The sequence below is a fragment of the Scylla paramamosain genome, chromosome 2 (genome assembly GCF_035594125.1).
Source record: "Scylla paramamosain isolate STU-SP2022 chromosome 2, ASM3559412v1, whole genome shotgun sequence".
NCBI lineage: Eukaryota > Metazoa > Arthropoda > Malacostraca > Decapoda > Portunidae > Scylla > Scylla paramamosain.
The window spans coordinates 10609351-10637302 of record NC_087152.1 but is presented as its reverse complement, the minus strand read 5'-3'; the positions used below and the strand labels follow the sequence as shown (position 1 = coordinate 10637302).

At 35.6% G+C, this 27952-nt stretch overlaps 1 protein-coding gene across 7 annotated transcripts; it reads left to right on the top strand.

Annotated features, from left to right (window-relative positions):
- Positions 1–787: 787 nt before the first annotated feature.
- Positions 788–26724, top strand: LOC135109794 (endonuclease/exonuclease/phosphatase family domain-containing protein 1-like). 7 transcript variants are annotated; one of them, XM_064021474.1, is made up of 18 exons: positions 788–1255; positions 3811–3959; positions 5327–5427; positions 8169–8304; positions 8825–8929; positions 12545–12702; positions 12920–13128; positions 15067–15270; positions 15666–15859; positions 18104–18239; positions 19883–19985; positions 23521–23625; positions 23875–23985; positions 24091–24222; positions 24508–24733; positions 25080–25208; positions 25808–25993; positions 26188–26724. In XM_064021474.1, the coding sequence occupies exons 5-17, from the start codon at positions 8857–8859 to the stop codon at positions 25966–25968; spliced, it is 1941 nt and encodes a 646-aa protein (XP_063877544.1). In that variant the 5' UTR covers positions 788–1255; positions 3811–3959; positions 5327–5427; positions 8169–8304; positions 8825–8856; the 3' UTR covers positions 25969–25993; positions 26188–26724. The 7 variants fall into 7 exon arrangements, with proteins under 7 accessions (XP_063877544.1, XP_063877565.1, XP_063877535.1 ...); XM_064021495.1 differs by having other exon boundaries at positions 3782–3959; positions 5327–5387; XM_064021465.1 differs by having other exon boundaries at positions 3782–3959.
- The last annotated feature ends 1228 nt before the right edge of the window (positions 26725–27952 follow it).

Genomic DNA, 27952 nt, shown 5'->3' with positions numbered 1-27952 from the left:
ATATTATGAATACGAGTATATCATTTATAGCTTAGTATATTTGAAATTCGTCTTGTTCTATGAAATAATAAGAATGGGGTTGTCCGTTACTATGCCAGCGTTTGTCCACACATTCAGGTTCGTCGCGAATCATAACGTTAGAGATAGAGAGGCAGGTAGTCTACAGACTATCAGAATAAAAAGGCGTTGTTTTAGCAATATGGCTGCACCTGATCGTGAAGCACAAACCTTAAAAAAAATTGTGAGGATAAAGAAAATGTTAGCAGTAGCTCTCAAAATAATGAGGAATGCACACACACACACACACACACACACACACACACACACACATCTGTACGTGACATTCCTGTTAGTTTATTTCTTTGGTGGTTGTTTTTCTTCTGTTTTAATATTTTTTCTATTGTTTATTTATGTTATGTCCCTTGTTTCTTTGTTCGATGGTAATTTAGTTATTTATTTTTTTTGTAGAACATCAGTAAAACATAATATTTGGGAAAATGTTAGGCTTTGTAGGATATCTCGTCTTACCTCTCGCGCTCCCTCCTTCCTAGGCATTGAAAAAGTGCGGGAAATTTGAAGGTTTATAAATGCACTGGTGTGTGTATGTGTGTGTGAGTGTTATTGCTAGTTATCTCTCTCTCTCTCTCTCTCTCTCTCTCTCTCTCTCTCTCTCTCTCTCTCTCTGTCAGTAGTTGCACAGGTCTTCAAGGGTATTTTTACGGTTTTAGTGACAGATTAACAACATTTCTACATTAATAACAGGAGAAACACCATTGAATACCCTGATAATCATCTTTATAGCTTTGAAAAACAGTCGTGAGGAGAGAGAGAGAGAGAGAGAGAGAGAGAGAGAGAGAGTAGGAGCATTTCAGTTGAGCCTATTCTGCCCTGGTTCGTGTTTGCTGCGGTGACACGGTGCCGCACTGAGTGAAGATTGCGTTCATAATCACTTATCGGGGGTGGAGTGGGGAAAGGAGAGTCAGGAAGTGAGGATATTTATATTATTTGACATATTATTTGATAGCATGTCAACTTTTGTGTGTGTGTGTGTGTGTGGGTGGGTGGGTGGGTGTTGGATCAGTGACAGGTGGCGCTGGGGAGTTACCACGGCGAGCGACTGGCTGGCTGCAGTGTTTTGGTCAGCACTGGTCAATCTTGCCCTACACGCTCTATTAACCAGTGTTTCCGTCTTCCCGACACCTTCTTCCTGCACCAAGCACCGTCAAGCATCACCAGAGAGGCACGAGTACGTAAGGTGAGTCCAGCGGGGCCAGTCTCTCCTCAGTCAGCCTTACTGCCTTCACAACACCTTAATCCTCCCTGTAGTATCTTGTATTCGTTTATTTAGGATTCATTATTCGTTATTTAGTTTTTTTAGGGGTTAATTATTTATATGTAGGTTTTGTTTACGTCTGAGTCTGGAAAGAGTTGGAAATTTATTCAAATATTTAATGTTCGCCAATATGTAAACAAGCTGTCAGCTGTGTTATTAGCCATTATTTGCCTCGTCTCTCACTTATTGTAAGCCTAACATATCACAAGACGGATCCACATGTCTAGCCTTCATATCCGCTGGTTAGATATATCCGTTATTGCCTGGTTTTGGTGTTATATAGGAATAAATAAGGCAACATGGCCGCCGGCTCCCCCACTGAGGTCGCCGCCGAGGGCCGCCATGATGGACTGGCACCTGTTCCGGCTTGTTGGTTCCAATATTTTTTTTTATTTTTCTGAATTAATTTATTTGGCTTGTATAGTAAGATTTTATGGTTTCTAAAAATATTTCGTTGCTTTTGAAGTGTTTTCTTGCTTCAGTTAAGTATATGTGCTGAGTTTGGTGTTGTTTTTTATGTAAATAAGGGGCAGTTTGTACGGTGAAATTTACCCAGCCTGGTTTTTGGCTTTTTTATTTGAGGCTTTAATGAAGATTTTATTGCTTCAAAAAATCGTTTATGATTTTTAAAGTATGTTGCGTTCCTGTTGAGTTAAGTATGTGGAATTTGAATAGGCTTATTGTCCCGTTGAAAGTGGTGATTTTGTCATTTTTTAGCTTCTTTATTTTTTTATTGTAGCTTGTAACTAAGTGTGCATTATTTTAAAAAATAGTTCAGATTTTTTAAAATGTTTTTTTACCAGTGTAAAGTGGAATAGGTGGACTTTTCAGTGTTTTTAATGGTGTCAAAATTTCCAACACTTTTTCCATATTTCACATAATATTTCTTTATAACTACTGAGACTGGAGGTGTTTTGATATTGTTAATATTAATTAAAGTAATTGTCAAGTCAGAATATATAATGCATTCGAACCTAGCTTAATTTTTTCTATGGGTCAATTTCAAAATGAAATACGTTACGTACGTATGGCAGCGGGGCGCCGGCACCTCGCCTGTGACGTCATCAAGGATTCGGGACTCGAATGAATGGAGAGTAGACACTCTCTCTCTCTCTCTCTCTCTCTCTCTCTCTCTCTCTCTCTCTCTCTCTCTCTCTCTCTCTCTCCAAATTGGGAAGTATTCTTCATGTACCATATGATGCATATATTTTTATTTTTTTATTTTTTAATGCATTTTTAACTTTTTTTTTTTATTTCTCTATGTTATTGCAAGTGATACGTGAAGCATTTCTGAGCATTTCTGTAGATTTGTTTAGTTAGTATATCCCATAGAAATACTCATTTTCTTTTTTTGTGTGGCTTTAAAGGATTAATGGTGACATATGGATATGATCTGGGTTAAAAGCTTGTACAAATAAGGTTAAATGTCTATTTTTGCACTGGTTGTTTCCCTAAGTTTCTTAAAAGTACTGTGATATAATGATTAGCAGTGGACTAATTAATTAATTCTTTACAGGGTCTGTAACTCCTTACATTTAATTTATGTTAACTTTACTTACATATTTTTTCCTTTAGTTTATGAATGGGAGGAAGGTTTAATATTCATATCTTAAGAGATGCTTACTTTCTTTTCCACATTGCAAGTTTTAGTGATTAATACTCACAAATGTGTATTATTTACTTAATGGCTTGTCAAAAGAGGTTGTTTTTGTGTTGCTTTTTTTTTTTTTTCTCATGCTAGGATGAAGTGTTACTAATGGAGTTTATTTTTTACATCTGTTTTATATATCATTACAGTTTTGAGGGGAGCTTTCTGTTAAATGTTCAAGTGAAAAGCATATTATACTATAGATGATAAAAATTATAGTGTTTATTTTATTTTATTTTTTTTTTAATGCAATGAAATGGAGGGAACATTTAATTGTATATGAATGTATTGAATTTATTACCTATTCTTTCCCTAACCTTGAGACAGCAGTAGCTAGCTGCTAGTATTAAAGGTACTAATGATTCATCATCTGCCTAAGAAAGACTAACTAATTAGTCATTTAATTGACTAACCTTAACTAACCACTTTACTAATGTGGTTAGCAGAAGCAGTGAACAGTACGAAGGCATTAGTCAGATATATTTGAGTAAGACCATACTCAGGTTGAGTGCTCAGTTAGTCACAAATTGACTAACATTATGTTAGTCACTGTGACTAATGCTGCCACTCATTCTAGACCCCATGGGTTTTACTAAGAAAAGTTAGTCAGTACGACTAACTTTGGTTTTGTGTGTGCTTTTCGGCCTCAAACGCGGATCTGTTGGAGTGTCTGGATAAACAGGTCACGAAGATGCCTGCAAATGTAAACCTTGTAAAATGTATTTCTCTTACAATGAACTTCTGCTTCAAAAACAAAATTATCCCGTCAATTTTCGAGCGTGAAATTTTTCCCCTCTTAGTGAACCCAAGTCACCCAATCCTTCAGCAGAGACATCCCAAGGGACGCGTAGACTCTCGTGGGAGGACAGCACCTTAAAGCATCAAGAAGACTGCAGCAGAACTGGCTCTTATCTTTATCGCAAAGAGGATACGTACCTATGAGAGATAGGAGCAGGTTTGGCAACTCAGTGCTGACAGGTCAGTATTCACATCAAGACGAGATCAGCGGTGCCTGGTTATAGCACATATCCCAGGTCTTCTCTTTCCCTTGAAATTACTTGAAAAGACTGTAGATACACAAAAATCATCATGACTGGAAATGCTCTTGGAACATTCCAATATAAAAAGTGAATGTAACATGCACCCGATTAGATGAAAGTAAAAGATTAATACCTTTTGTAATTAAAAAGAAAAAAAAATTTCGATGCTGCTTAATTGTCATGCCACCGCTGTAATTTATTTTTTTCCAGTATTATAGTATTCTCGGCGCGGGTAGGTAAATGACCTCACATTTTTCCTTTTCCTTTTTTTTCTGAAAATATATTATAATTACACCGAAATAAGTTATTAGAAGTAATTAGGTAATTACTTATAAATTACATGTATTTCCAGATGATAGTTATAGTAACTAAACATGTGCGAAACAGTCGTTCATGGACAGAAAGCTCTGCGGTATTATTAGTCTATGCCAACTAAAATCAATCTATTTATTTATCTGTCCTCTCCACCTACCATTACTATTTTATTTCCGGTTCATCCTATTTGTTTATTCCATCTGAGACAAAAAAAAAAAAAACCGCATGATTTCCCTTTTTATTTCCTGCATGTCTTTGAAGGCTTCTTTCACATGGAAGAGATACAAAGTTTAGCAGGAGGCTCAACACCAGGCAAATTGACATCGCATCTGTTGACGATCACGCTTGCAAGTGTTCAGGCTAAAAGAGATATTGTTGTATTCAATAATTTGAGTCTACACACACACACACACACACACACACACACACACACACACACACACAGAGAGAGAGAGAGAGAGAGAGAGAGAGAGAGAGAGAGAGAGAGAATTTCATCTCATTATGTCCATAAGCTACTTTTCCATCGTGAGTTTAAGATTTTTTTTAAGGTTACCCCTTTATGTCTTGTTTTACGGCCATTATCTTATTGTGTAGTTGATGTCGTGGGTATGATGATCATGTTCTATCAGTGCCAAAGAAACTTACACAATACACTTGTTGCCTTGAAGGGTGTGATCATGTGATCCATCCATTCTTCGGTTCCATTAGTGCCAAGGAAGCTAGATCAAGACTCATTGGCGCTGTGTGATATACTTATGATATTTCTTTTCTTGTTTTATTATTTATATTTCTCCTAATGTTCCAGCCAAAGAACTTTAAGAGCCAAGTTTCCTTGTTCTGTCAGAGCAAGGAAGCTAGATCAAGGTTCATTGGCGCCGTGGTATGTGAGGTGAATAGTAGTGTCAACTGTTTTCTTATTCTTACACTTTTTTTTCTATTTTGTTCTTTATATTTATTTTTTTTTCTTTTATGGGAAAACAAACTATATAGAACCGTCTTTACCAAGAACCACGGCCCTTCTGCTGATCTGGATTCGGGGCTGGGATGCCAGGTGAGTGCCGAGACCCGAGATGGCGGGCGCCGAACTGAAGGTAAACATAACTTTTCTTTGTAGTGAATTTCCTTCTTTTAGTGGAAAATAATGCTGCCTAAAGGCACTGTATGTATCATGTACATGTACCTGAGTAGTTTTAACAATATGTTACACGTGTTTTCATGTCAGACTAAAAAGGCAGAGACAGGCTTATCTGAATTGTGGCCAACAGGATTCTCTGGTTTAGTGTTTATTTATTATGTTGAGTTTTTACGCCTACTGGCTGGTGTCATGAACTCTAGGGTAGATTTTTGGGATTTGAAAGAAAAGAGATTTTATAGAAAGTAGGAAGCATTGGAATACAGAAGGACTTAGTTAACAAAGGATGTACAAAACCTTGACCCACTATTAGCTAGTCTGAGAGAGTTCCATCAGGGAAGATCAATCAGGAGCGCAAGGGTACGTTTACTGTTGCAATAAGGTAAGCAGCTCATGAATATAATAGACTTGTCCTCTGAGAATTCATCTATAGCAATAGGTAATATTCTAATTCCCTTCTATACTCTCTCTCTCTCTCTCTCTCTCTCTCTCTCTCTCTCTCTCTCTCTCTCTCTCTCTCTCTCTCTCTCTCTCTCTCTCTCCTGTGGCCAACAGATTTGGAAACTTTGTGTGAAATAAGATTTTTTGGGGGATGGGGCAGTGAAAGATGCAGAAAGGAGTCATATATATCTTGCCTCAGAGAATGAAAATTATTCACGTAATAATTTTTGAAAGAATTCCTCAGTTACCTACAGAATAGTTATGTGTGTTTCATATTCTCAAACTTTAGGCTGTCTGATTGTGGAGACTTAACAGGCCGCAGTGAAATTCTTGGAGCTTTCAATGATGTTTTCATGATTCTAATGATATTCTGATAAGAATTCTGCACTATCCTTGGAGAAAACTCATACGATGATGACTAATCACCACATTGTTCCTAGAAAATAACCCTGATGAGAAAAAAAAGTGTGTAAAAATATGGGTGCTATCTCTAAATACTGCATACAAGAATGATATTTTTTCTTGAGTAAATCTATGTATTATTGCCTCAATACTTATGAAAGGCTCAGCCTGAAAAGTTTGAAAAAAAAAATCTTCAAAATTATTTTCTTTTATTACTTTTCATTCACAAATGATGAAGTGGACATTGTAATTATCCCAAATTGTGAAATCTAAAACCTGAGAATGGTTATAAAATTTGTAAGCACATACGAGTACTACATATTTTCCAAACTTATGACAGCATCAAATATTTGAATTTGACAGAGAAAATTCATAGTATTTAGAGATTATTTTTCTCTCTTGTAGAGAAGAGAGTTTTCTGATTGAAAGTAAATATCTTGCTCAAATTTGTTTTTTTTCTTTCTTTCTTTTTTTTTAGGACAATTTTGTGTTTTTTTTCAGGTAGATGTTGAAATTTATTTAGAATTGTCTCTTCCTGACAATTTAATGATATTCCATAAAAGGAAACTCCATACAAAACAGCATCTGTATATATATATATATATATATATATATATATATATATATATATATATATATATATATATATATATATATATATATATATATATATATGAACTGTGAAAAAAGGTAGTCAATAACACTATTAAGTAAAGAAGCCCCTTAAAAACATTATCTGTTCTGTCAACTGTACTGATTCCCTGGTCACATATTTTAAATAACTCACACTAGCCAGCAAAAGTAGAGGAAATTTGCAAAACTTGCAGTATTGCTATAGATTGTAAGGGATTGAAGACAATCAGTTACAGAAAGGCAGGCAATTAGATAAAAAAGCTGTTTTTGACTTTAACCTGTCTGACAAATCTGTGTGATCAGACTCTCCTCTATAGCATATGAAACCTGTAGTTCATACAAAGACAGATAAGGCCCCTTTTTAGAGCTAACACTTTGGAATAAAGAAAACATTGATGTCAATGACACAGGCATAAAATAGAATCTGTTGTGGTATGAGATAAGATCTGGAATGAGCATTAAGATGACCAAGTCAAAGGAGACTTTAAGCATTTCCTTATTTACCCATACAGTTTCTACTAAAGCATTACATGGTTTTTATTGGAAGAAAATTACAGCATAATGTTGAGAAGTAAATATTAGAGAAAAGTGTGTGGATCAAGGTTAGAGCACTGATAAAGGTGTTATGAGCAGTTACAAGTTGATAAGGAAGATAAGACACCCACATCTTTCATAGTTGAGCAACAGTCTCGCCCTTCAAGATTTCTGCCAGAGTCCTGCTGGAGATAGGTGGTGTTTGATGCTCCCTTGATACTGAAATATGAGGAACTGCTTAGAAGGACAAAGATTTCTATAAATGTGAGCATACATTTATTTACTCAATGTTAGCAACAAAGGAGACATCGATTAGGCCCCTTTTTCTGACTTTCTGTGAGCCATTATCCATGACCATAGAATTTTGGTAGGCCAAACAGATCATTTGTATTTTCATTCATATATTTTTCTTGTAATTAGTGGCAAATAGCAAGCTCCTGAAAAGTGCATGCCTCATGACTTTTAGTTTTTTTTTTTTTTATGTATATGATTATATGAACCTAACTAAGTTATTACTTATGTGATGCTTACACTATCATGTGACTGAATTTCAAATAAAATAGGAAACAGTAGTTTATAGTATAACCAAGACGAAGTTCTTAATATCTTTATTTTCCACTAAACTTATACAAAAGCAAATAGGAAAAATATTGTATTCCCACCTTTCTCAAATAAAAATTTCTTTTGTAGAATCTATAGTGTTAATAATGCAAGAAGTAATGGAAAGATGATGAACTTCACTCTGAGGAAGACAACATTTCACCATTTCCTACCAAAACAACTCATCCTTACAGCTTTATTATGACGCTTCAGAATAGAATTGGAGGTAGGTAAATCTTGCTCTCATTAATTTTGCTGTCCTATTTTTACTTATATTTCATCACTAACATTCGTCATTTATCATCACATTTAAGTATTGTCTGATATGTGAGATGAACTGTGCAACACCAACTTCTGAATGTTTGTGAGTGTGTTGTGGCAAGGCTTTGAGTGGTAAAAGGGCAGCACTACCCCCACTCACTGCCACCCTGTGTGTCATGCACTTGTCTCCAGAGGGTTATCTTTGTAGTCATCTCCCCATCATGCCCACATCTAGAGCCAGCCTCATACCTCTCACTCTTTGGTGCATTTTTTGTAAACTGACTATTCTGCAGTGTTTTCAGATACTTCCAAATATTTGTCAGCCTATAAGAGGCACTTATATTAACAGATACTTTCATAGATGTGCAGACAGCATAAATATATAAATTACAGGATATTCATAGTTGTCCAAATATATAATTTATAGAACTTTTATTGAATTGTGGAAGCCAAAGTAAGAATTAATAATCTTTCACATATTCTAGGTAAGGTGTAACTCCTATGAAACAAAAGTAAAATGGGACAGTGTACTAGTGGGGAGCTTCCTCCTCACACCAGTGATGGAACTGACTTAAACGCGACTCTGCAAGGTATATATTGTACAATCTCACTTCATTTGTCTACATTTCAAGAAATATTTTTTAACTAGATATTTCCTATCTATAGAGAAAATCCATGTTTATATATATATATATATATATATATATATATATATATATATATATATATATATATATATATATATATATATATATATATATATATATATATATATATATATATATATATATATAATATATATACACACACACACACACACACACACACACACACACACACACACACACACACACAGTAAACCCTTATTATACCAGACTAATTGTGGTGAAGCCACTGATGTTAAATGTGAAAATCTGATAAAAGCAGCAGTGAGTGGGTCAGGAGCACCACAACCTCTAAACTCCCCTCCCCCTTCCCTACCCTCCTCATCCTTCCCTCCCTTCATCCATTCATCCATCCTAGCCCCATCTCTCTCTCTCTCTCTCTCTCTCTCTCTCTCTCTCTCTCTCTCTCTCTCTCTCTCTCTCTCTCTCTCTCTCTCTCTCTCTCTCTCTCTCTCTCTCTCTCTCTCTCTCTCTCTCTCTCATTGGATGTAAATTATACAGCATATACTTTATTTTGGTATAAATAAAACAAATCTTATGGTAAAAAATTTTTTTACTCTCTGCTGGTACAAGACTGAGGCAGAAGTAGTGTGTGGGTGCCAGGGTTGTGCTGCTGGCCAGCACAAATACAGCAATGTGAAAATTATGACATTTTTTTTGTACATTATGACATAGTGTATAGCAGATGGCAGACAAGCACCAGATTATGACAGAATACCATAATTATGGCAGACAGTGCAACCCTGGCCAGTGTGGTATGAACTCACCACCACCACCACCACCACCACCACCACCACCACTACCCACACCCTCCCTCCCTCCCTCCCTCCCTCGCTAATTCTCTTGCCACTGCCACTGCTTACCAGGATTTCTTACCATGATGAGCTCCACTAGAAGGAAGCTCCAAACATGCCGAAACGCCACAGTGTAATAAAATATTTGCAATGTTGACAAACATGTACCTGATTTAAAATACTGTGGAATGTGTGTTGTAAGAATTTAGTGAATTATCAATAATAATACACAGTTAATATTCCATTTCACCTCATTTACCAACATTTATCTGGTAAATCTGATGGATGGTCTGTAGGCCATACGTGTCCGTTAAATAGGGAAATCCATTATACAGTAAAATCCCTCTTATCCGGCATCAACGGGACCGCCGACATGCCGGATACTTGAATAGAAGCGAAATTATGTCCACAATCACTACCCTACACTCACGCATCTTACCATAACAAAGATCAGCTAATCTTAATCAGCAACTGATCTGATCAGCTGCTTAAGTGTAAGCACAACACGCTTCCTCTTTTCTACAACTTTAGGCATGATGAAGGCGTCAGGCGATAAACAGTGCACACACGGGACTGAGTCACTGAGTAAACACAGTGCAGTGGGCTGCGGGTGGCGCGAAGCAGTGCGCTCTGGTGGCGAGGGGACAAAGTATGCCTCGCGCGGGAATTTTAATTGATTTTATGAGTACACATTGATTTTTTATTGATTTTAAGGCTTGGGGAAAAATGTGCCGGATACTTGAAGCTGCCGGATACTCAAATGCCGGATGAGAGGGATTTTACTGTAACAGGGTCTGGTATAACGAGGGTTTACTGTGCATATATATATATATATATATATATATATATATATATATATATATATATATATATATATATATATATATATATATATATATATATATATATATATATATATATATATACAAAATACATGTGTGTGTGTGTGTGTGTGTGTGTGTATACAGTCTGTGCAATTCAAAATTAAGAAGAAGAAAACTATGAAAAAATACAGGGTGTCCGGCGAATTAAGGTACATAACTTCAATGTTTAATAGTTCAGGTAATTCTAAGTCAAAAATACTCTATACACATATGCTGTGTTTTGCTTTATTTTGCTAAAATTAATGTGCAAGTTATGTGTTGTGTGAACTGCTTGCCTGGTTGGCCTCCGCCTCCTACCCTCCCACCTCAGCTTGCTACCTACTCAAATTGTGTCACATGGCATTAAGTGATCATTTTCTGTATACAGTCTATGCAGTCAAACCCTTACAGAAAACAGTTTCCAAATGACAGTGAAGAAAATGTACAGGCAACACAGCAATTCAGTGGTTTTTAATTGCTACTTCTAAACATACTTGGCAACTCATTGCAACTGTCACCCCCTCAACACTCAAGTTAACAGTTGACGTCTTGATTCCGTAAGTGACAGGCCTCATCATTCAGCCGACTGCCAAAGTGCATCTTTTTGTTATGGTGAAGATGCCTTTCACATTCAGTAATGGTGAGTATTTGGACATGATATTCATGTCCAAATATGTATATATTCATTCTGTAATGGGAATGCCCAGGCTGCAGCAGGGGAATACAGATGAAGATAATCAGACAGAAGACACCCAGATAGCTAGAATGTTCTACATAGTGTGTCAGCATCTCCCTGAGAGAGGATGTTTTCTGCAGCAGCTGAATCTATTGGAGCAGCTCAAGACAGTATCATCTGGATAAAAATACAAAGCCCTACCATCAGTACAAGAATACAAATACAAATACATAAAGGAACAAACTTCATGGATCATAGCACAATTTGACATCACTTAGAAGGAATATCAAAGGGACATTTACAGGAGTGGAGGGAACACCAGGTAGTCATCATGAAGCTGGTGAGTTGCCATGTATGTTTAAAAAGTAGCATTTAACAACCACTGTATTGATGTGTTACCGGTACATTTTCTTCACTGACACATACAAAAATTTAATCTGTCATTTGCTAATTGTGTCCTATAAGGCTTTGACTGCGTAGATTGTACAGAAAAAAATTATTGCTTAATGCCTCGTGGTGCCACTCAAGTATGTAGCAAGCCAAGGTGAGAAGGAAGGAGGCGAAGGACCACCCAGGCAGGTAGTTCCTACAACACACAACTTACATGTTAGTTTCTAGCAAAATAAAGCAAAACATGCCATATATGTATAGAGTATTTTTTATTTAGAATTGCTTGAACTATCAAATCCTGAAGTATGTACCTTAACTCACAGGACACCTGTATAAAGAAATATAAAAGATTTATTTTTAAAAATTGCTTGATAATTATGCCATCTTTATTACTTGCTGAGTGGAAATCCCAATCAAGCCTCAGTCACTTGCTACAGATGTTGGGGCATGGATCAACTTTATGCTCATAGTAGGAGTGGGCTTTGCTAAACTGTGCAAGTAGTTTCCACCAACTCTGAGGTAATAGATATGTCTTCTCAACAAAGTCATGCCCTCATAAGTCCCTAGAGATCTTCAGTGAGAGATATATCAGGAATCTTCCCTGGCCAATCCTCTATGAAGTCCAGGTGACTTGAGGTGTGGCATAGAGCATTATCCTGCTAAAAAGTACTCAGCTCTGGTTTTTGCAAAGCATTCAGCTAAATTCTCCTCCAGGAGCTTAATATTTTTCTTCATTTTGAATTGCACTGACTGTATGCATATGTGTATACTGTATATCAAACTAATTAATATTTGTGTTTTGTTATTTCTTGCAAAGTGCCAGAGAATGGCACAGATGTATCACCTCAAGAGTCTCCAATCAAGAGAGCAACAGGCCATAAATTTTCACGGCGAAGCTCTTGGTCCAATAAATTCAAGAAAAATAAATCCAAAGACTTATCAGCAACATTCAATTTGTATGATTATGACTACAAGGTAAGTTAGTGCTTTGCCTTAGTTTTCTGGGTTTTATGAGGTTCATCTTAGTGTATTAATTTCCTTGTATGTGAAGGAGGCTGGGCATTTCAGAAAAAAATTTCAGACAGGTCAGCTAATTCAATTCAGATGTTATGATACTCCTCTCTTTATTCCATTATGTTTGTCATCCTATAATTTGCTTCTTCAACCACTTTTCTTTTCACATCACTTCTAGAAAAATTTATTAAATATTAACACTGCTGCTGAAGAAGAATTAATGATCCTGCCCGGAGTGACTCGCTCTGTAGCAAGAAACATTGTGGAATACCGAACAGCCATTGGAGGGTTTCGTCGTGTGGAAGACCTGGCATTGGTGTCAGGTGTGGGTGCAACTCGCCTCCAGTCATTTAAGAGTGACATCACTGTAAAAAGGATGTCTTCAAGGTCAGTGATCCAGTTTCACATCTACAATATGCTGATTTACCTAAGTCAACTGATACTATATATATATATATATATATATATATATATATATATATATATATATATATATATATATATATATATATATATATATATATATATATATATATATATATATATATATATATATATATATATATATATATATATATATATATATATATATATATATATATATATATATATATATATATATATATATATATATATATATATATATATACTCGTATATATATATATATATATATATATATATATATATATATATATATATATATATATATATACATATATATATACATATATATATATATATATACATATATATATATACATATATATATATATATATATATATATATATATATATATATATATATATATATATATATATATATATATATATATATATATATATATATATATATATTCATGGTGTGTGTGTGTGTGTGTGTGTGTGTGTGTGTGTGTGTGTGTGTGTGTGTGTGTGTGTGTGTGTGTGTGTGTATTTACTTATTTATAACATAGAGAACCTAAGCTAAACTTGTGTGGTCCTATATATCTTTGTGTAGTTTTTTTTCCCATTAGTTGATGTACACTCCATGCCTCTATCACTTCTTGTCTATTCCAGGTATCCAGATTAACAATTTTCATTACTCTTATAACCTTTTTAGTTGTTTTCAGTATTACATGAAAATATTTGATGCATTTCAAAATTGGCAGTAAGAACTTACAGATTTGCAGCATTTGCTTGTGTCTTTTGTTTTTCAGTCTCCTTGAATACAGTCACATGCTGCTTTGGAAGTGTGTTTTACTAAAGGCCTCCCAGCAAGCATAAAAATTGAGCTGGGACAAATTGACTTATTGGCATCTAAAGTGCATCTTTCCTCCTCACTGACAGCCATAGCAATAATGACTGGTATTAAGCAGGTTCCCAGTGTCAGTTTTCATTGTGTCTTTAGTGACATGTGATTGGCTTTGTTCTCATGGTGAAATGCATTATGTTCTGTTTATGCTGTGGTGTTTGTAGTGATGAGTGTGAAGCAGGCTGTGATATAATTCCATCATAAATCTTCACATGTTTGGCTTTGAATGGTGTCAGTATATCAAAACTTGGGGATTTAAAAATGCAAAACTTCCAGAATGTCAAACGAAAATTCGTCAAGGGAGGCAGTGAGGAATTGTCTTTCCACAACCACAGTGGTGGCATCCCTTTTATCTTTATCCCACAGCTTCTAGCTTCTCTATGAAGGCAGTTGGACACTAATCTGACAGCAAGGCAGTTGAAGAGAAGCAGTGGGAATGCCACCACTGTGGCTGTGAAGAGATAATTCCTCACTGCCTCCTTGGTAAATTTTTGTATGAGGTTCTGGAACTTAAATTTTTTCTAATTGGCATGTTTTGCTATATCAATACCATTCAAGTCTTACATATGAAGATCTATGATTGAATGATGTCGCCATGACTTGTCTGCCTTGCACTCATCCTTAAAAGCACCACAAAATTAACAGAACAAAATGGATTTCAATCCAAGAAAAAACAGATTATGCATCACCAAAAACACAATGAATACTGATTATAATAGTTAATACTGCTCACTGTTGCTATGGCTGTGATTGAGGAGGAAAGATGCACTTGAGATGCCAATAAGTCAATTTGTCCCAGCCCATTTTTTATGCTAGCTGGGAGGCCTTAAGTAAAATATGCTCCCTAAGTAGCACGTGCCACTGCGACACAAGATCGGCATTCACTGACTGTATAAGAAGTACACTGTACTGAATATTTTGCACCTTATGATACACCTTAAGGAAATGTAACTTGCTTAGCTCTTTCTCTGTAGAGAACGACAATTTAGTATCATTTATGATTATCTATTTATGTTGAATATTCATATTTCAGTCGCTCATCATCTCGAACACAGAGTATAGATTCTCTACCAAGCTATGGGTCTGGACGATCACAGCGGTCACAGCAGTCACAAGGTGGGCGTAGTGTCCATGGATCACCTATCCGAGCCATCAATGTAAATGCTGCATCCATCTTTGATCTGATGAATATACGTGGAATGAATCAAGAGTTGGCAGCCAACATTGTAGAGTACAGGTATGTATGAAGAATATTTTCAGCAATATTGAGCCATTAGATATCAATAACTTGTTTGGTGAAAGGCCTTACATGTATGGCCATTTGGTTCAGTTATACTTAACATATACTTGAAAGTCACAATTATGAAGCTTAGAAGATCACAAAAACAAAGCATCTAAGTGTTATTGGCATAAGATGTGAAAAATATGTATCATATTTCCTGATATTAAAGATGCTGATTTTTCCCATGATATATGAAAAATTTACTATGTGGGTGAGTCTAGATTTCAGATACTAGACAGCAAATATATAAGTTTGGAGTATATTCTTTATTTTTCCTTTTCAAAGAGGAAGTTTGGTGATATTGAAAGAATTTATGGGATATAGTATTAAGTTTTCCTCTTTCTTTTTAGAGAAAGAAAAGGTCCTTTCAAGAACATTGATGACTTAATTAAAGTCAAAGGGATATCTGGTCGTGTTCTCAGTATCCTGAGGATGTATCTTACAGTCAGCAGTGTCTCTCCAGCCTCCCCCCAAGTCAGTGATGTGATCTCAGTTGCAAGCTGTAGCAAAATGTCTTCACGTAATCTTAATGGCAGAATGGCAGGTGAGCAGGAAGACTTAATACTATTCATGAAAAGAGTGGACAGTTCTTAACCCATACAGTGTTGTGCTTTGTCAGAAATAAAGGTCATGTCAGGTTGCATTTTTTTCCCTGTAAAATTGTTTTATATATATACATATTTTTCCCATGGCATGAATGGAAGTGTGGCTACCTTATAATTTTGATTCTTGGATTTTTTTTCCCTTCTCAGAGCTCAGGATATGAGACTAGTGATGCAGAATTTTATTTTTATATTTTTTAAAGCTTTTATTCTCACCTTTACATACACTTTCCACAACTCTATAGTGCGTGAAATAAATAAGTACTTCTTTACATTACAAATACCTATAAATAAACAAGAACTGTATGTTCAACAAAATGGCCGGATGTGCATCTGGCATCATCCCACATCTTAGGGCCATGGTTTCTACAACTGCAGTTCTCAGAGAAAAAGAAAATACTATGAATTTTATGACTTAAAGTTTTCCTTTACTCTGAAGCCTCACTTCCTATTTCTTATGCCTTACTGACTATAGATTTGAGAAGTAACTTTCTAGGAGAAAGTAACTTACCTTTCTATGTGATGATTTTTGAGAAAACATAGCAGCCTGCCTGTGTAACCAACTCCGCAACAATGTCAATGCTCCAAAACATTTATAAGCAAAATCTTTATCCCTCTCCAATACTGTAGTTTTCAATTTCATTTTATTGCTTTGGTATTATATGCATGTTGACATAGGCATAGAAAAAACAAAATAATCCCCAAGTATGTCTCAGTTCCTACAGAAGTATTCAGTCTATAATAACTCTGAGCCCAAAAGATAGGAATGTATATGAAAACATTCACTCCTGACTGGTCAAAATATTCTTTGTTACTGTTCATGACAAGTCTTATATATATACAAAGAAAATTGTATATATAGATTGTATATATACATACTAAACACTTCCCTTTATATATATATATATATATATATATATATATATATATATATATATATATATATATATATATACACTAAACACTGTATTGTTAAAATGGATATGGTATCCTCTCAAGTTTTGCTTGCTTACCTCTGAAGGCATAGTGCTAAACTTAAGGATCGTGAGATTTGGGTTATTGGAAACACTGGAAAAATGTTTATTTATGTATTCCAGCCACATGGCCCAGAACTTTGTGAGTGTATGTATTGTGTTAATATCTGACATGACACAGTGGTGTGGTGGTGTGACACCACCTTATCTATAACCATGTGTGTGTTTTTTGTCTTCACATTTGTCATGGTACAGCAGTGAGGTGCTATAGCAGTATGATGCAGTCATTCAACTACAATTGTCTGCTGGTCAGAGCTCATACTGACTGATCTTTGGGTAGGACTGAGACCTCTCACACACCACACATCAGGACAGCAAGGTCACAATCCCTCAGGTTGCATCTCTTACCTTCTTGCTGCTAGGCAAACAGGGGCTACACATTAAGAGGCTTGCCCATTTGCTTGGCCACGCCCGGAACTCGAACTCTGGCCTTCTCAGTTGTGAGCTGAGCTTGATAACCACTACACTATACAGTGTGTATTGTACAGTGGATGTGGCAGTGCCACAGTAGTGAGATATCTCTCATCTGTTAGTGTGTGCTTTCATAATGTGCCAGCACCATTGCTGTGTAGTGTGACACTAGCCTTTCTCTCCCCCTCTCTTGCATGCAAGGAGGCATGACTAATGTTGCAGTAGCATGTGTAACACCAATGGTAGGAAGAAGTGACCCATACACAACAATAGTGTGAAACTGAGGAGATACTGTGCAAAAATTGGAATGATAAGAATTTAGGATTCAGCATAAAACTCGAGGATTGTGAAACTTGGATACTGTGAAATTCAGGAGCGTACTGTACTTATTTTTGTTCACATGATAAATTCTTATTTTCATAATCTAAGGAATTCTGTTGTATTGTGAATTTCTCTGCTGCTTTGTGTATATGCTGTGCTATATTGTGAATCTGCATTCTCTCTCTCTCTCTCTCTCTCTCTCTCTCTCTCTCTCTCTCTCTCTCTCTCTCTCTCTCTCTCTCTCTCTCTCTCTCTCTCTCTCTCTCTCTCTCTCTCTCTCCTTGCTCCTCCACATTTTTTTCTCTCTCCTTCTCTCTCACCTAAATCTATTTGTCTTGAGGGATTGACTTTTCTGGTAGTGTAAGTAACATATGCTGGCATGCTACCACAAGAAATGATAATATCTGATTATTGCTTTAGGTCACCGAAGAACATACTCTGCTCCACTTAATAATAATGGAGAGGACATCGAGCAACCATCTCTTGACTTAAAAGGGATATCCCTGAGAAATCCTGTTGACTTCAGCACAGACATTTATGAACTTCTCTCCTTAAGGTATTTTTTATTTCAAGTTTGTATATTTGATGATAAATCATGCTGATGTGTATTCCAGTTGATGCTGTGACAGCTTCTATACTATTTAGTTTATATAGAACAAAAGATTCAGGGCTTCAGTCTTTAACCAGATGGACATAGTTTGTAAAGGAATCCTTAAATGCTGTTCACATAGCAGAGGAAATATGTAAATGTATAGGAATTGTGAATTTGTAAAAAAGACTCACTCTAGGACCATTCCCCAAAGGGATGGCCTCAACAGAACAACCTCCACTTCTTTCTAGTGCAAGCCTTTAATCTTCGCTAGCATCTCTTTCAGAAATGTACTCCTTTGTTCTACCCATTCACTTTTTAACTGGGATCTCTCTCTTATTAGGGTCTTGATTTCATTCATTCTGTAGCATAGACCAGTAAACTTGCCAGATGATGCCTCTATTTAGTAACATTCACCCTGTAAGCGCAGTTTCATCACTACCAGCCGAACAATACATATACATAATTCAATAACACATTGGATTTGCAATACTATACAACGTAAGAAGCACAACTGCTATCAATTCCTACCTACACCTTGGAGCCCCTGTACACACAGCACAATCCTGAATTCACTACCCCTAACTTATAGGTGACCAGATAATGTCCTGTAACCGCCATATAATCATACCCAAATAGTGAATCACAAACACAGTTAACCTAAACCTTATCCATAATGCACTATCCAATATCCAGATACAACTTGTATAGCAACTTTTGTACCTGCCATAAACTCCACGAATCACACTGACATCCATGAGTCCACTTACCACCAACCTACATCAAGGCACAGCATGAAGTTTTGAGACGAGGGGTCAGTGGAGCCTCGCCATGTATTATTCCTACAATGCCTTTGTCACATAGGCCTCCCATAATCCTCAACAAATTAATCTTTACAAGCACAAACCTAAGCTACCCTACACAGTATTAATACAATTAATACAAAATAAGATGTACATTTTACACACACTTTCTTTGCAAATTTTTCACTTCTTCCTACAACAAACTTAATTGTATTTCTTTTTACTCTCTATCACTCCACACTTCCTATCATTTGTACAGATGCCTTTACCACATCCTTCATACAGATTTTCATTGTTCTCACCTTGTCTTGTCATGCAACTTGTCCCTCTCAGCACACACACTTGACTGCTGTCCTTTATATCACTTCCAAGTGTCTTGACTGCTGTCCCCTATACCACATCCAAATGTCTGATGCATACTATTTACTGAAGAAATCTTAATTTTAATGAAACGCTGTTGTGAAACATCCAACCTTACATTCTTAAAGCAATTAGCTGCTGCCTATGATCACCTTTTTGAGCTGAAGTGATGGTGATGGTGATTGTTGCTAATATATTGCAGTTGCACTATTCTTCAGTATAAATGTGGGGATGGCTGAGCCACACATTCTGCAACTGTGTTGTAATAGTACTGCTACCATACAGTGTGCATTTTGTAAAAGGTGACAAAGAGAATCAGAGTGATGGAACTGCTAACTACCTCCTCATTAGTGTTTTGATTCCTACACTGTCTTCCATTAAGGGAGATCTCTGCCTGTTATATATATGTACATTAATAGAAATAACATTAATTTTTCTGGTATTTAGATCTGAACGTCCAGTAGTGAAAGAAGTGTTCACTGGGAACTACCAGGGCCAGCCAGCCATCAGAGTTGCTACTTGGAATTTGCAGCAGCTAACAAAAGAAAAGGTAAATATCTATGCCTTTATATATATATATATATATATATATATATATATATATATATATATATATATATATATATATATATATATATATGTATGTATATATATATATATATATATATATATATATATTAGGGTGTTTCAAAAGAAATTTCAAATTTTTTTCAGCTGTATGTCACCCTCATTCCTATCAAATAATGCAATGTTCCCACAAAATTTTGAGGAGATAGCTCAATATTTAGGGGTCACTCAAAAAACTGAAATAGGTCCAGGGACCTATTTTGGCAGTGTAATTCAGATACACCGGGGTAAATCGAATATTTTCATTTACTAACTAAGAAAATTAATAAGCATGTAGATAGATCCAAAATATATTGGCAAAAGAAATGCATACATTTAAAAACCATTAAAACTAACCACAACCAAAATTAAACAAATAAAATAAGACTCTTTAAACAAAGGCAATAAATCATCATCATTTGAAAGCTGATTTCTGGAGGAGTGGAATTTCCTTCCGGTGTTCTTGCACAACTCTCAAAAGGAACCGTTGCTGAGCTTCATCTTTGGTAATAACCATGTTAAATTGTTGGATAAGAGAAATGGCTCTCTCAGCACAGTCATTCACTCATATATATATATATATATATATATATATATATATATATATATATATATATATATATATATATATATATATATATATATATATATAAAAGGTTCTTCTGACAGAATCACAGGAAATATCCTTTTTATCTTCATTGTAAAAAATTCTGAGAGGGAAGTTTGTGGCAAAAAAGATTTTCCATCGACCCTCTTCATTCCTTTTGGTTTCTCAGGCCAAGACATATTATCCACCATTTTCTGCTTTTCATCAGTTGAAATTCAATCTTTGAACAGGGAAAGTCCCACAGCCTCCTCCAAAATATACCAAAGATGACGTTTGAAAGCTGTGAAGGCAACCTTGGCAAGTTTTTTATTTGGGATTCCCTGTTGCATGAGAATCATCACATCCATATCATTCTTAGCAGCATAAGGACTGATTGGTGACTCATTCCAAAATCCAAAATGGCACATAGCACAGGGTGGTGAAGAGGGAAACATCTTGGAGTGCTTTTAGTTCACACTCCATCAGAGAAAACTGATCCTGGAAGAGGAATATTTTGATACAATATAAACCTTTCCCCATCCATCTCACATGATGGAAAGCACCTGGGGCATGAAAGGAAACTCCACCAGGTGGAACACCTCCAAGGAAGATGTAGACAAGAGTAATAAGTTCCCAATGTTGCAGTTAACCTCAGGGCAACCTCAAGACGTTGCATTGCTTCCTCATGAGGTATGAACCAGTCATCCACGAAATTTGCCAAGATTTCTTCATCGTCCTCTCCTGTCATTTCTTCATCGTCCTCTCCTGTCTTGAAGTTTCTTTTGTCGAGATTTCTCCACTGATCTTTGAAAGGTGAAATGAGTGGGATACTTGGTCCGGAAGAAAGACCATAGGCAGAACAGAACACATCAGCAAGGATCACTTTGTACACGTGATGCCAACAGGCCAACCAAACAAGCTCCCTTTGTAGTTGCTCTTGAATTTTGATACAGGCACCTTGTTTCAAACCTGTGTTTGAGGCAGTTGTGTCAAACACAAGAGCCTTGATTTGCTGCAACAATCATTGCCCCAGTTGTTGATAGCAGACAGATATGCATTGGCTTGATCTGTTCCCGAATTGGATCTAATTTTTGGAACACTAAGGAGAAACTCAACACCATCTCCTCCTGAGGCAAAAATTGCAATTCTCTCAGCCTTCTCCTGACCAGAGCTTGCTACAGTTATGTTAGGCAATAGCTTTCCATCCCAATGTAGAATGAGAGGTGCATCATGTGAAAGACTTGTTGTAATGTCAACCTTGATGCCGGTTGCTGCTTTTTTATGGTTCTTCTTCCAGTACCGGTAAATTGTACTCGGAGTCAAAGTGATTTGTTCTAAGTCAGTGCCAATAGACTTTGCTTGAGCCCCCAGCTAGTGCATCGTCTTCCTGTGAGACGTCCCAGTATGATCCAGAGCTGCCGTGACCTCAGGTTTCAAGATGTTCTTGGGAATCGATGGACCTGCAGACAGAGCATCTGACTTAATTCTTTTGGGAGGGTTGTGAATTCCAAAGGACTCATTTGTAGAGGACTCTGAAGACAAACTGGAAGCATCTAGTGTCAATGAGCTAATGACTTTAAAGGTTGCTCGTTTATCTGCCTCAGATTTATTGCATTCATGTTCTTCTTCAGCTCTTTTCTTTTTCTTCTCAAGAGACTTAGAATGATCCGTGTCAACTCCTGCAATGCTCAACTGGGAATGATCCTCGCGTTGGCTCAACAAGAAGTCTCTATCTTCTTCATTTTTTATCATAATCAGCGCATCTTTGTAAGCAACGTCAAAAAGTTCATCTAAGTCATCACAAAACATCTGTTCCTTCATGCGTTGCATCTCTGAATTACGCTGATGATTCTTCTTGAGACCTTCGTATTTCGTAATGAGGTCTGTAAGCTTCTTTTTAGCATAAAACAGTGTTGTTGTAGGGATTTGGGCCTTCATCCAGAACGAAAAAACTGCTTCCATAAGCGTCTTTACTCTCTCGGACTTTGTGCACTTCACATCAAGGTGATGGTAAAAGAAGTGAAGAAGGACTTGGCCGTTGGATGGGAGTTGGGACCCAGTTATCTCTTCCTCAGAATGTCTAAGGAGCCAAACTGATGGTGCACTACATGTAGTCATTTCAAAGGTAACCTGCAAGACAAAAAAAGAGAGAATTGGGTGATGAGTCATTGATGAGGTATTTTTCTATAAGTGCTTATAAAGTGAACAATTTGAGCGACCTCTAAATCTACTCAGATCTTTCTGAAATTGTGCACAAATTCAGCTTATATGAATAGGAAACAGGGGCAGCATGAAGTTCAGTGTATACACGCACCTTGCAAATTGACCCAATGGTTTTGAAACATCCTAATATATATATATATATATATATATATATATATATATATATATATATATATATATATATATATATATATATATATATATATATATATATATATATATACATATATATATATATATATATATATATATATATATATATATATATATATATATATATATATATATATATATATATATATACATATATATATATATATATATATATATATATATATATATATATATATATATATATATATATATATATATATATATATATAATTTTTTATTTTATTTTTTTCACACTACAGAGCATTTGGGACTCCTCTATAATTTTGACAGCTACATTATCCACACAGCTCCCATTAATGCTATTCAGATGTTTTCTTAAGTGACTAATCTAGGACTTGTTCTTGAGGTATCATAATTATAATAAGAGCTCCAGTCAAATACTTCTCTACTGATGGATCCTCCACCTCTTAGTTTCATAGAACAGAAGTAACTTATACAGAGATGTTCCTATATCTAGATTTGGATTTGTTTTGATGTGTTATATTCTCCTCTTCAGATTTGTAACCTTGGAGTTTTAGAAGTTGTGTGTCGCACAATTTTGGAAAATGGTTTCAGCTTTATTGCCATACAAGAAGTTGGCAGCAAAGATGTTTTAGAGAAGGTATGAATGTTCTCATTAAAAATTATTAATTTGACAAATAGAGATTCTTATACTTAACTTTTTATGCTCTTAAAAGTACTTGCCAGGTAGTATTCTTTGAGTAAATTAAAATTTCATGGCCATCTTTCATACAAGTTGTGAGTGCCAGGAAGCATGTGGCTACTTGTCTGACATGGGTTTTAAGACTGTAGATTTGCCTGTCCTCCCAAATTTTCTGAAAGAAGTATCCAGAAAAATTTATTCCTTCAGATATGTTGTGAACTGAATCATAGTAGCTTAAGGCGTGTTCGAGAGTGGACAGGAGCCAAGGGTGAATGGAGGTGGCAGGTGTCAGAAGAACCTGTTGGTGACATGGCAGAAGTGAGTTTGATTAGTATTTGCTGATTAAAAACTTGCATATCATGAGAATATACTTTTAATTTAGGACATCATAGCCAAGACATATCTAATGTTTTTGTGACAAAGCAGGGAGCCGAGTATGCGGCCTTCATCTACAATGTGCAACATGGTCTCCAGTTATTGTCTGCATCCCTCCTCAGCATCCATGAAAACAATGGCAGCGCCTTCTCCACAAAGCCCTATCTTGGCTACTTTAAGGTTAGAATATACTCGTAGTCTTACTTTGTTGATTGTGTGAGGCTCAGGGCTGGGATTCCATGTACCCAATCATCTTAACTTAGGATCCAACATAACTAACTCTTCTTTAAATATCTCATTAGATTTGATTTAGGTTATGCTATTATGTCTGGGTATTGATGCCCAGAAGGCACATTTCTTCACCAATTTTCTTTCCTGTGACTTGATTTGAAACTGTTCAGAACAAATGAATGAAGGAAGATCAGTAAACATTATCATACACTTTTTTTTTTTTGCATATTTCAGGTTAATGACTTTGAATTTGTTGTGATAAATCTTCATATAAATGGAAGCAAACTAGCCCAAAGCAGTGGTACAAGCAACTTAACTGACTCTGGAGAGGATAAGGAAGGCAGTCCAAGCCACAAGGTATCTCAGCTGGCCCCACTCGTTGCTGCTCTCAGAGACAAGCTTGTCACGGAAAGAAACATCATTCTGTTGGGAGACTTCAGTATGAGTCCAGAAGACATTGGTTAGTGCTAATTGGTTCAGCAGTAGTTCGTGCTAATTGGTTCAACAGTAGTTAGTGCTAATTTGTTCAACAATATCATTTATTGTTTTGTTTAAGTTATTATTTACTTATTAATTGCCTCCCAACATCATTCACATTTCTATTTCTCTGTCCTCTTGGTCTCCCTTCCTTTCATGATGGCTTATCACTCTTGATCCTTATGTTAAGAGGGTTGGAACATATTTCAATTTTCTTTCTAGAGTATAGATTGAAGATTTTCATGAAGAAATTTGCAGTTCATGAGAAAAATCAGTATAATAGTTAGAAGGCATCTTGATAAATTCTTATGCACACTTTTTTCTTCCAGCTTTCAATATATTGAGAGAAACCTCCTACACAAACATTGTTCCAGCTGATACTATGACTGGCACAACTAAAGAAACAGTTTATTATGACAACATTTGGCTGAATCCCTGCATCACTACTTTATATACAGGTAAGGTAATGAGCACCTTAGTACATTAACTGTGTCTTATAGCTTTGCTTATTAGAAATCCTTATACATTTCATATTGGATGGGGATATGGCCATGTAAATAGAATATAAAAAAAAAATAAAAAAAATAAAAAGAAAAATAGTAATAAGAAGGGAAATGTCAGAAAAAATGACGGTGAGGGAAGAGTAGAATAAGACATTGACAGGCAAGTAGTTGGGAATTTTAGAAAACAAAATCATTTAAAAAAAAAGGAGCAGTATGGAAAGTGCTATGAAACAATTCTCACAAGGGGTTTCAGATGAGAAATATTGATAGGTGTGATGAAGATTGGATGAATATTTATGTTATTTATTATAGTATGTTGGCGAAGAATTTCTTTTGATAAAGATTGTGAAAGTACAAAGGGCATAAGTTTAAATAGAAAAAGTTACAAGCAATATCTAGTCTGATTGGAATCCTTTTAATAATTTTTGAACCTGATTTTCCTATTTCTGTTTAACAGGACACTGGAGAATAGTTAATGAAGGACTGAGTCATCTAGTCTGATTGGAATCCTTTTAATAATTTTTGAACCTGATTTTCCTATTTCTATTTAACAGGACACTGGGGAATAGTTAATGAAGGACTGAGTCATCTTGCCATCCCATCTGGCTGGGGCTGGGGAGGAGCAGTGAGTGAACACTGCCCACTGTACTGTGATCTCTTCTGCCATGGCACCCACACATTGCATCAACGTGAAGCTAGAGTTTTATGGTATTGAAATTACATAGCAGCTTAGTAACAAGGTAACATTGACTTATTTGTGATGTTAACCAGTTAACTAATTATATTCCTTGTGATAATCAAGAGCACAAATTTTGCTGTGTATATTTCAGCATCTTTTATGTGTGTTAGGTTACACATATAAGCAAAACATGTGTACTGCTTACTTTATTGTTGAGTAATTCAAGATGCAAATTTTCCTTTTTGTATTTGACAGGATACTAGGGAATAAGTGATGAAAGTTTGAGTCGTTTGGCTGGTCCTGGAGAAAGAGTGTGACTTACCACTGTACTGTGGTCTCTTCTGTCTCGCCACCTACACATTTCATCAGCGTAAAGCTGGAGAAAACAGCATGGTAGACTACCAACTGCTCTAAGTGTTGTATGTATAGTGTAAAAGGCTGTTGTTATATTTGACTTCAGTGACTTCTCCCATCTACTTATAATGCCCATTATTTGCTTTATATTATCTTGCTTTTGACTCTTCTCTTAATGATCTAGGCATTCAGAACTTTGAAATTTCTGCTACTTGTAAGAAACTTGTGAAGTTTAGTTTGAAATTCTACGTTGAGAAACATGCATACATGGTGTGTGCAAAACTTCTTAATAACTGAGACAATATGTGATAAGCCAAATTTCAATATAGGTACTAGCAAATGTGTTCAAGATAGCAGGAGTTGTGAGTTGCTGGTCCAGATTCCTTTAAGCTTTAATGTTTTGGTCTGCTAATATATCCAGTTCCTTGTTGCATCGAAGTGGATTTTTTTTGCATTTTGCATTTTCATAGGATGTTACCCAACATGTTTGGGAAATGTATAAAATGTATAAAAGAGTTATATACTGTTATTATTGTTGTTAAGCAATATATATATATATATATATATATATATATATATATATATATATATATATATATATATATATATATATGAAAATAGAGTACTTCTTTATGAAAAATTATTGTGATGATGATAATGATTTTTAATAATATTAGTAACAGTGATGAAATTGATGATAATAATGATTACAAAAATAATAATATAATGCCACCACTATTAATAATAACAGTGATAAGAATGATGATGATGATGATAGTAGTGATAGTGGTACAGTGGTTAAATGAGTTTAAGAGTTTAAAAGCCACAGTCATATGGAAACAGTTTGGATGGTTTTCCTTTCCCAGCATAACAGACAATAATCTAGGACTTGAACTGAAGAGTTGTGTCATCATAGTCCAGCAGGAGTAGATTAGCAGTCTTGTACTCCTTTGTGTGGTATATCTGCATAATTGTACTTGTCTAGTTGCAGCAATCAAGGGCTAAACTACCCTTATGTAGCTCACAGTCTGTATATTTGTATTTATCCAGTCTCCTGCTGTTGATATGTACTCCTCCCTTACCTCTTGTTCCAGCCTATTTCAGATACTTTTGTGAGGAAGGCTGCACTTTTCTTATTCAGGTATCTTGCCTTTTTTTTTTTACTTTAATTTCTTTTGTTCCCTCAGATATCCTATTTCCTAATTTTCTTTGGCCTGTACAACAGTAAATCTTTTCCATGTAATTCTTCCAACTTGACCATTGATATCTAAATCATATTAAATTTCCTTCCTCTCATCCTCCTTCAAGTATTGGCTGATTCATGTTCCCAAATATTTCCCCTTTAGTTATGTGTTCTGGCTCAGGCACCATCTTGGTTGCTATTCTTTTTTTTTCCCTAATTTATTATGTTTCTCCATATGAGAAGGCACACGATTTCAACATATTCCAGTTTGGTCCAATTATTGATGAATCAGTTTTCTTCATGTCTTTGTTTAGGAAATGAAGGGTCATCCACATAATTTTCAACTTGTGATATGTATTTCTATATACCTTGCATATATATATATATATATATATATATATATATATATATATATATATATATATATATATATATATATATATATATATATATAATGTGCCCTCGCTGGCCTAAACCCTCGGA

Excerpts from the sequence above, each read along its gene's own strand:
- LOC135109794 (XM_064021513.1), top strand. The coding sequence starts at position 8,857 with ATGGGACAGTGTACTAGTGGGGAGCTTCCTCCTCACACCAGTGATGGA. Across the intron at positions 13,129-15,066 it reads GTAAAAAGGATGTCTTCAAG|TCGCTCATCATCTCGAACAC; the intron begins GTCAGTGATCCA and ends TTCATATTTCAG. Across the intron at positions 18,240-19,882 it reads TATGAACTTCTCTCCTTAAG|ATCTGAACGTCCAGTAGTGA; the intron begins GTATTTTTTATT and ends TCTGGTATTTAG.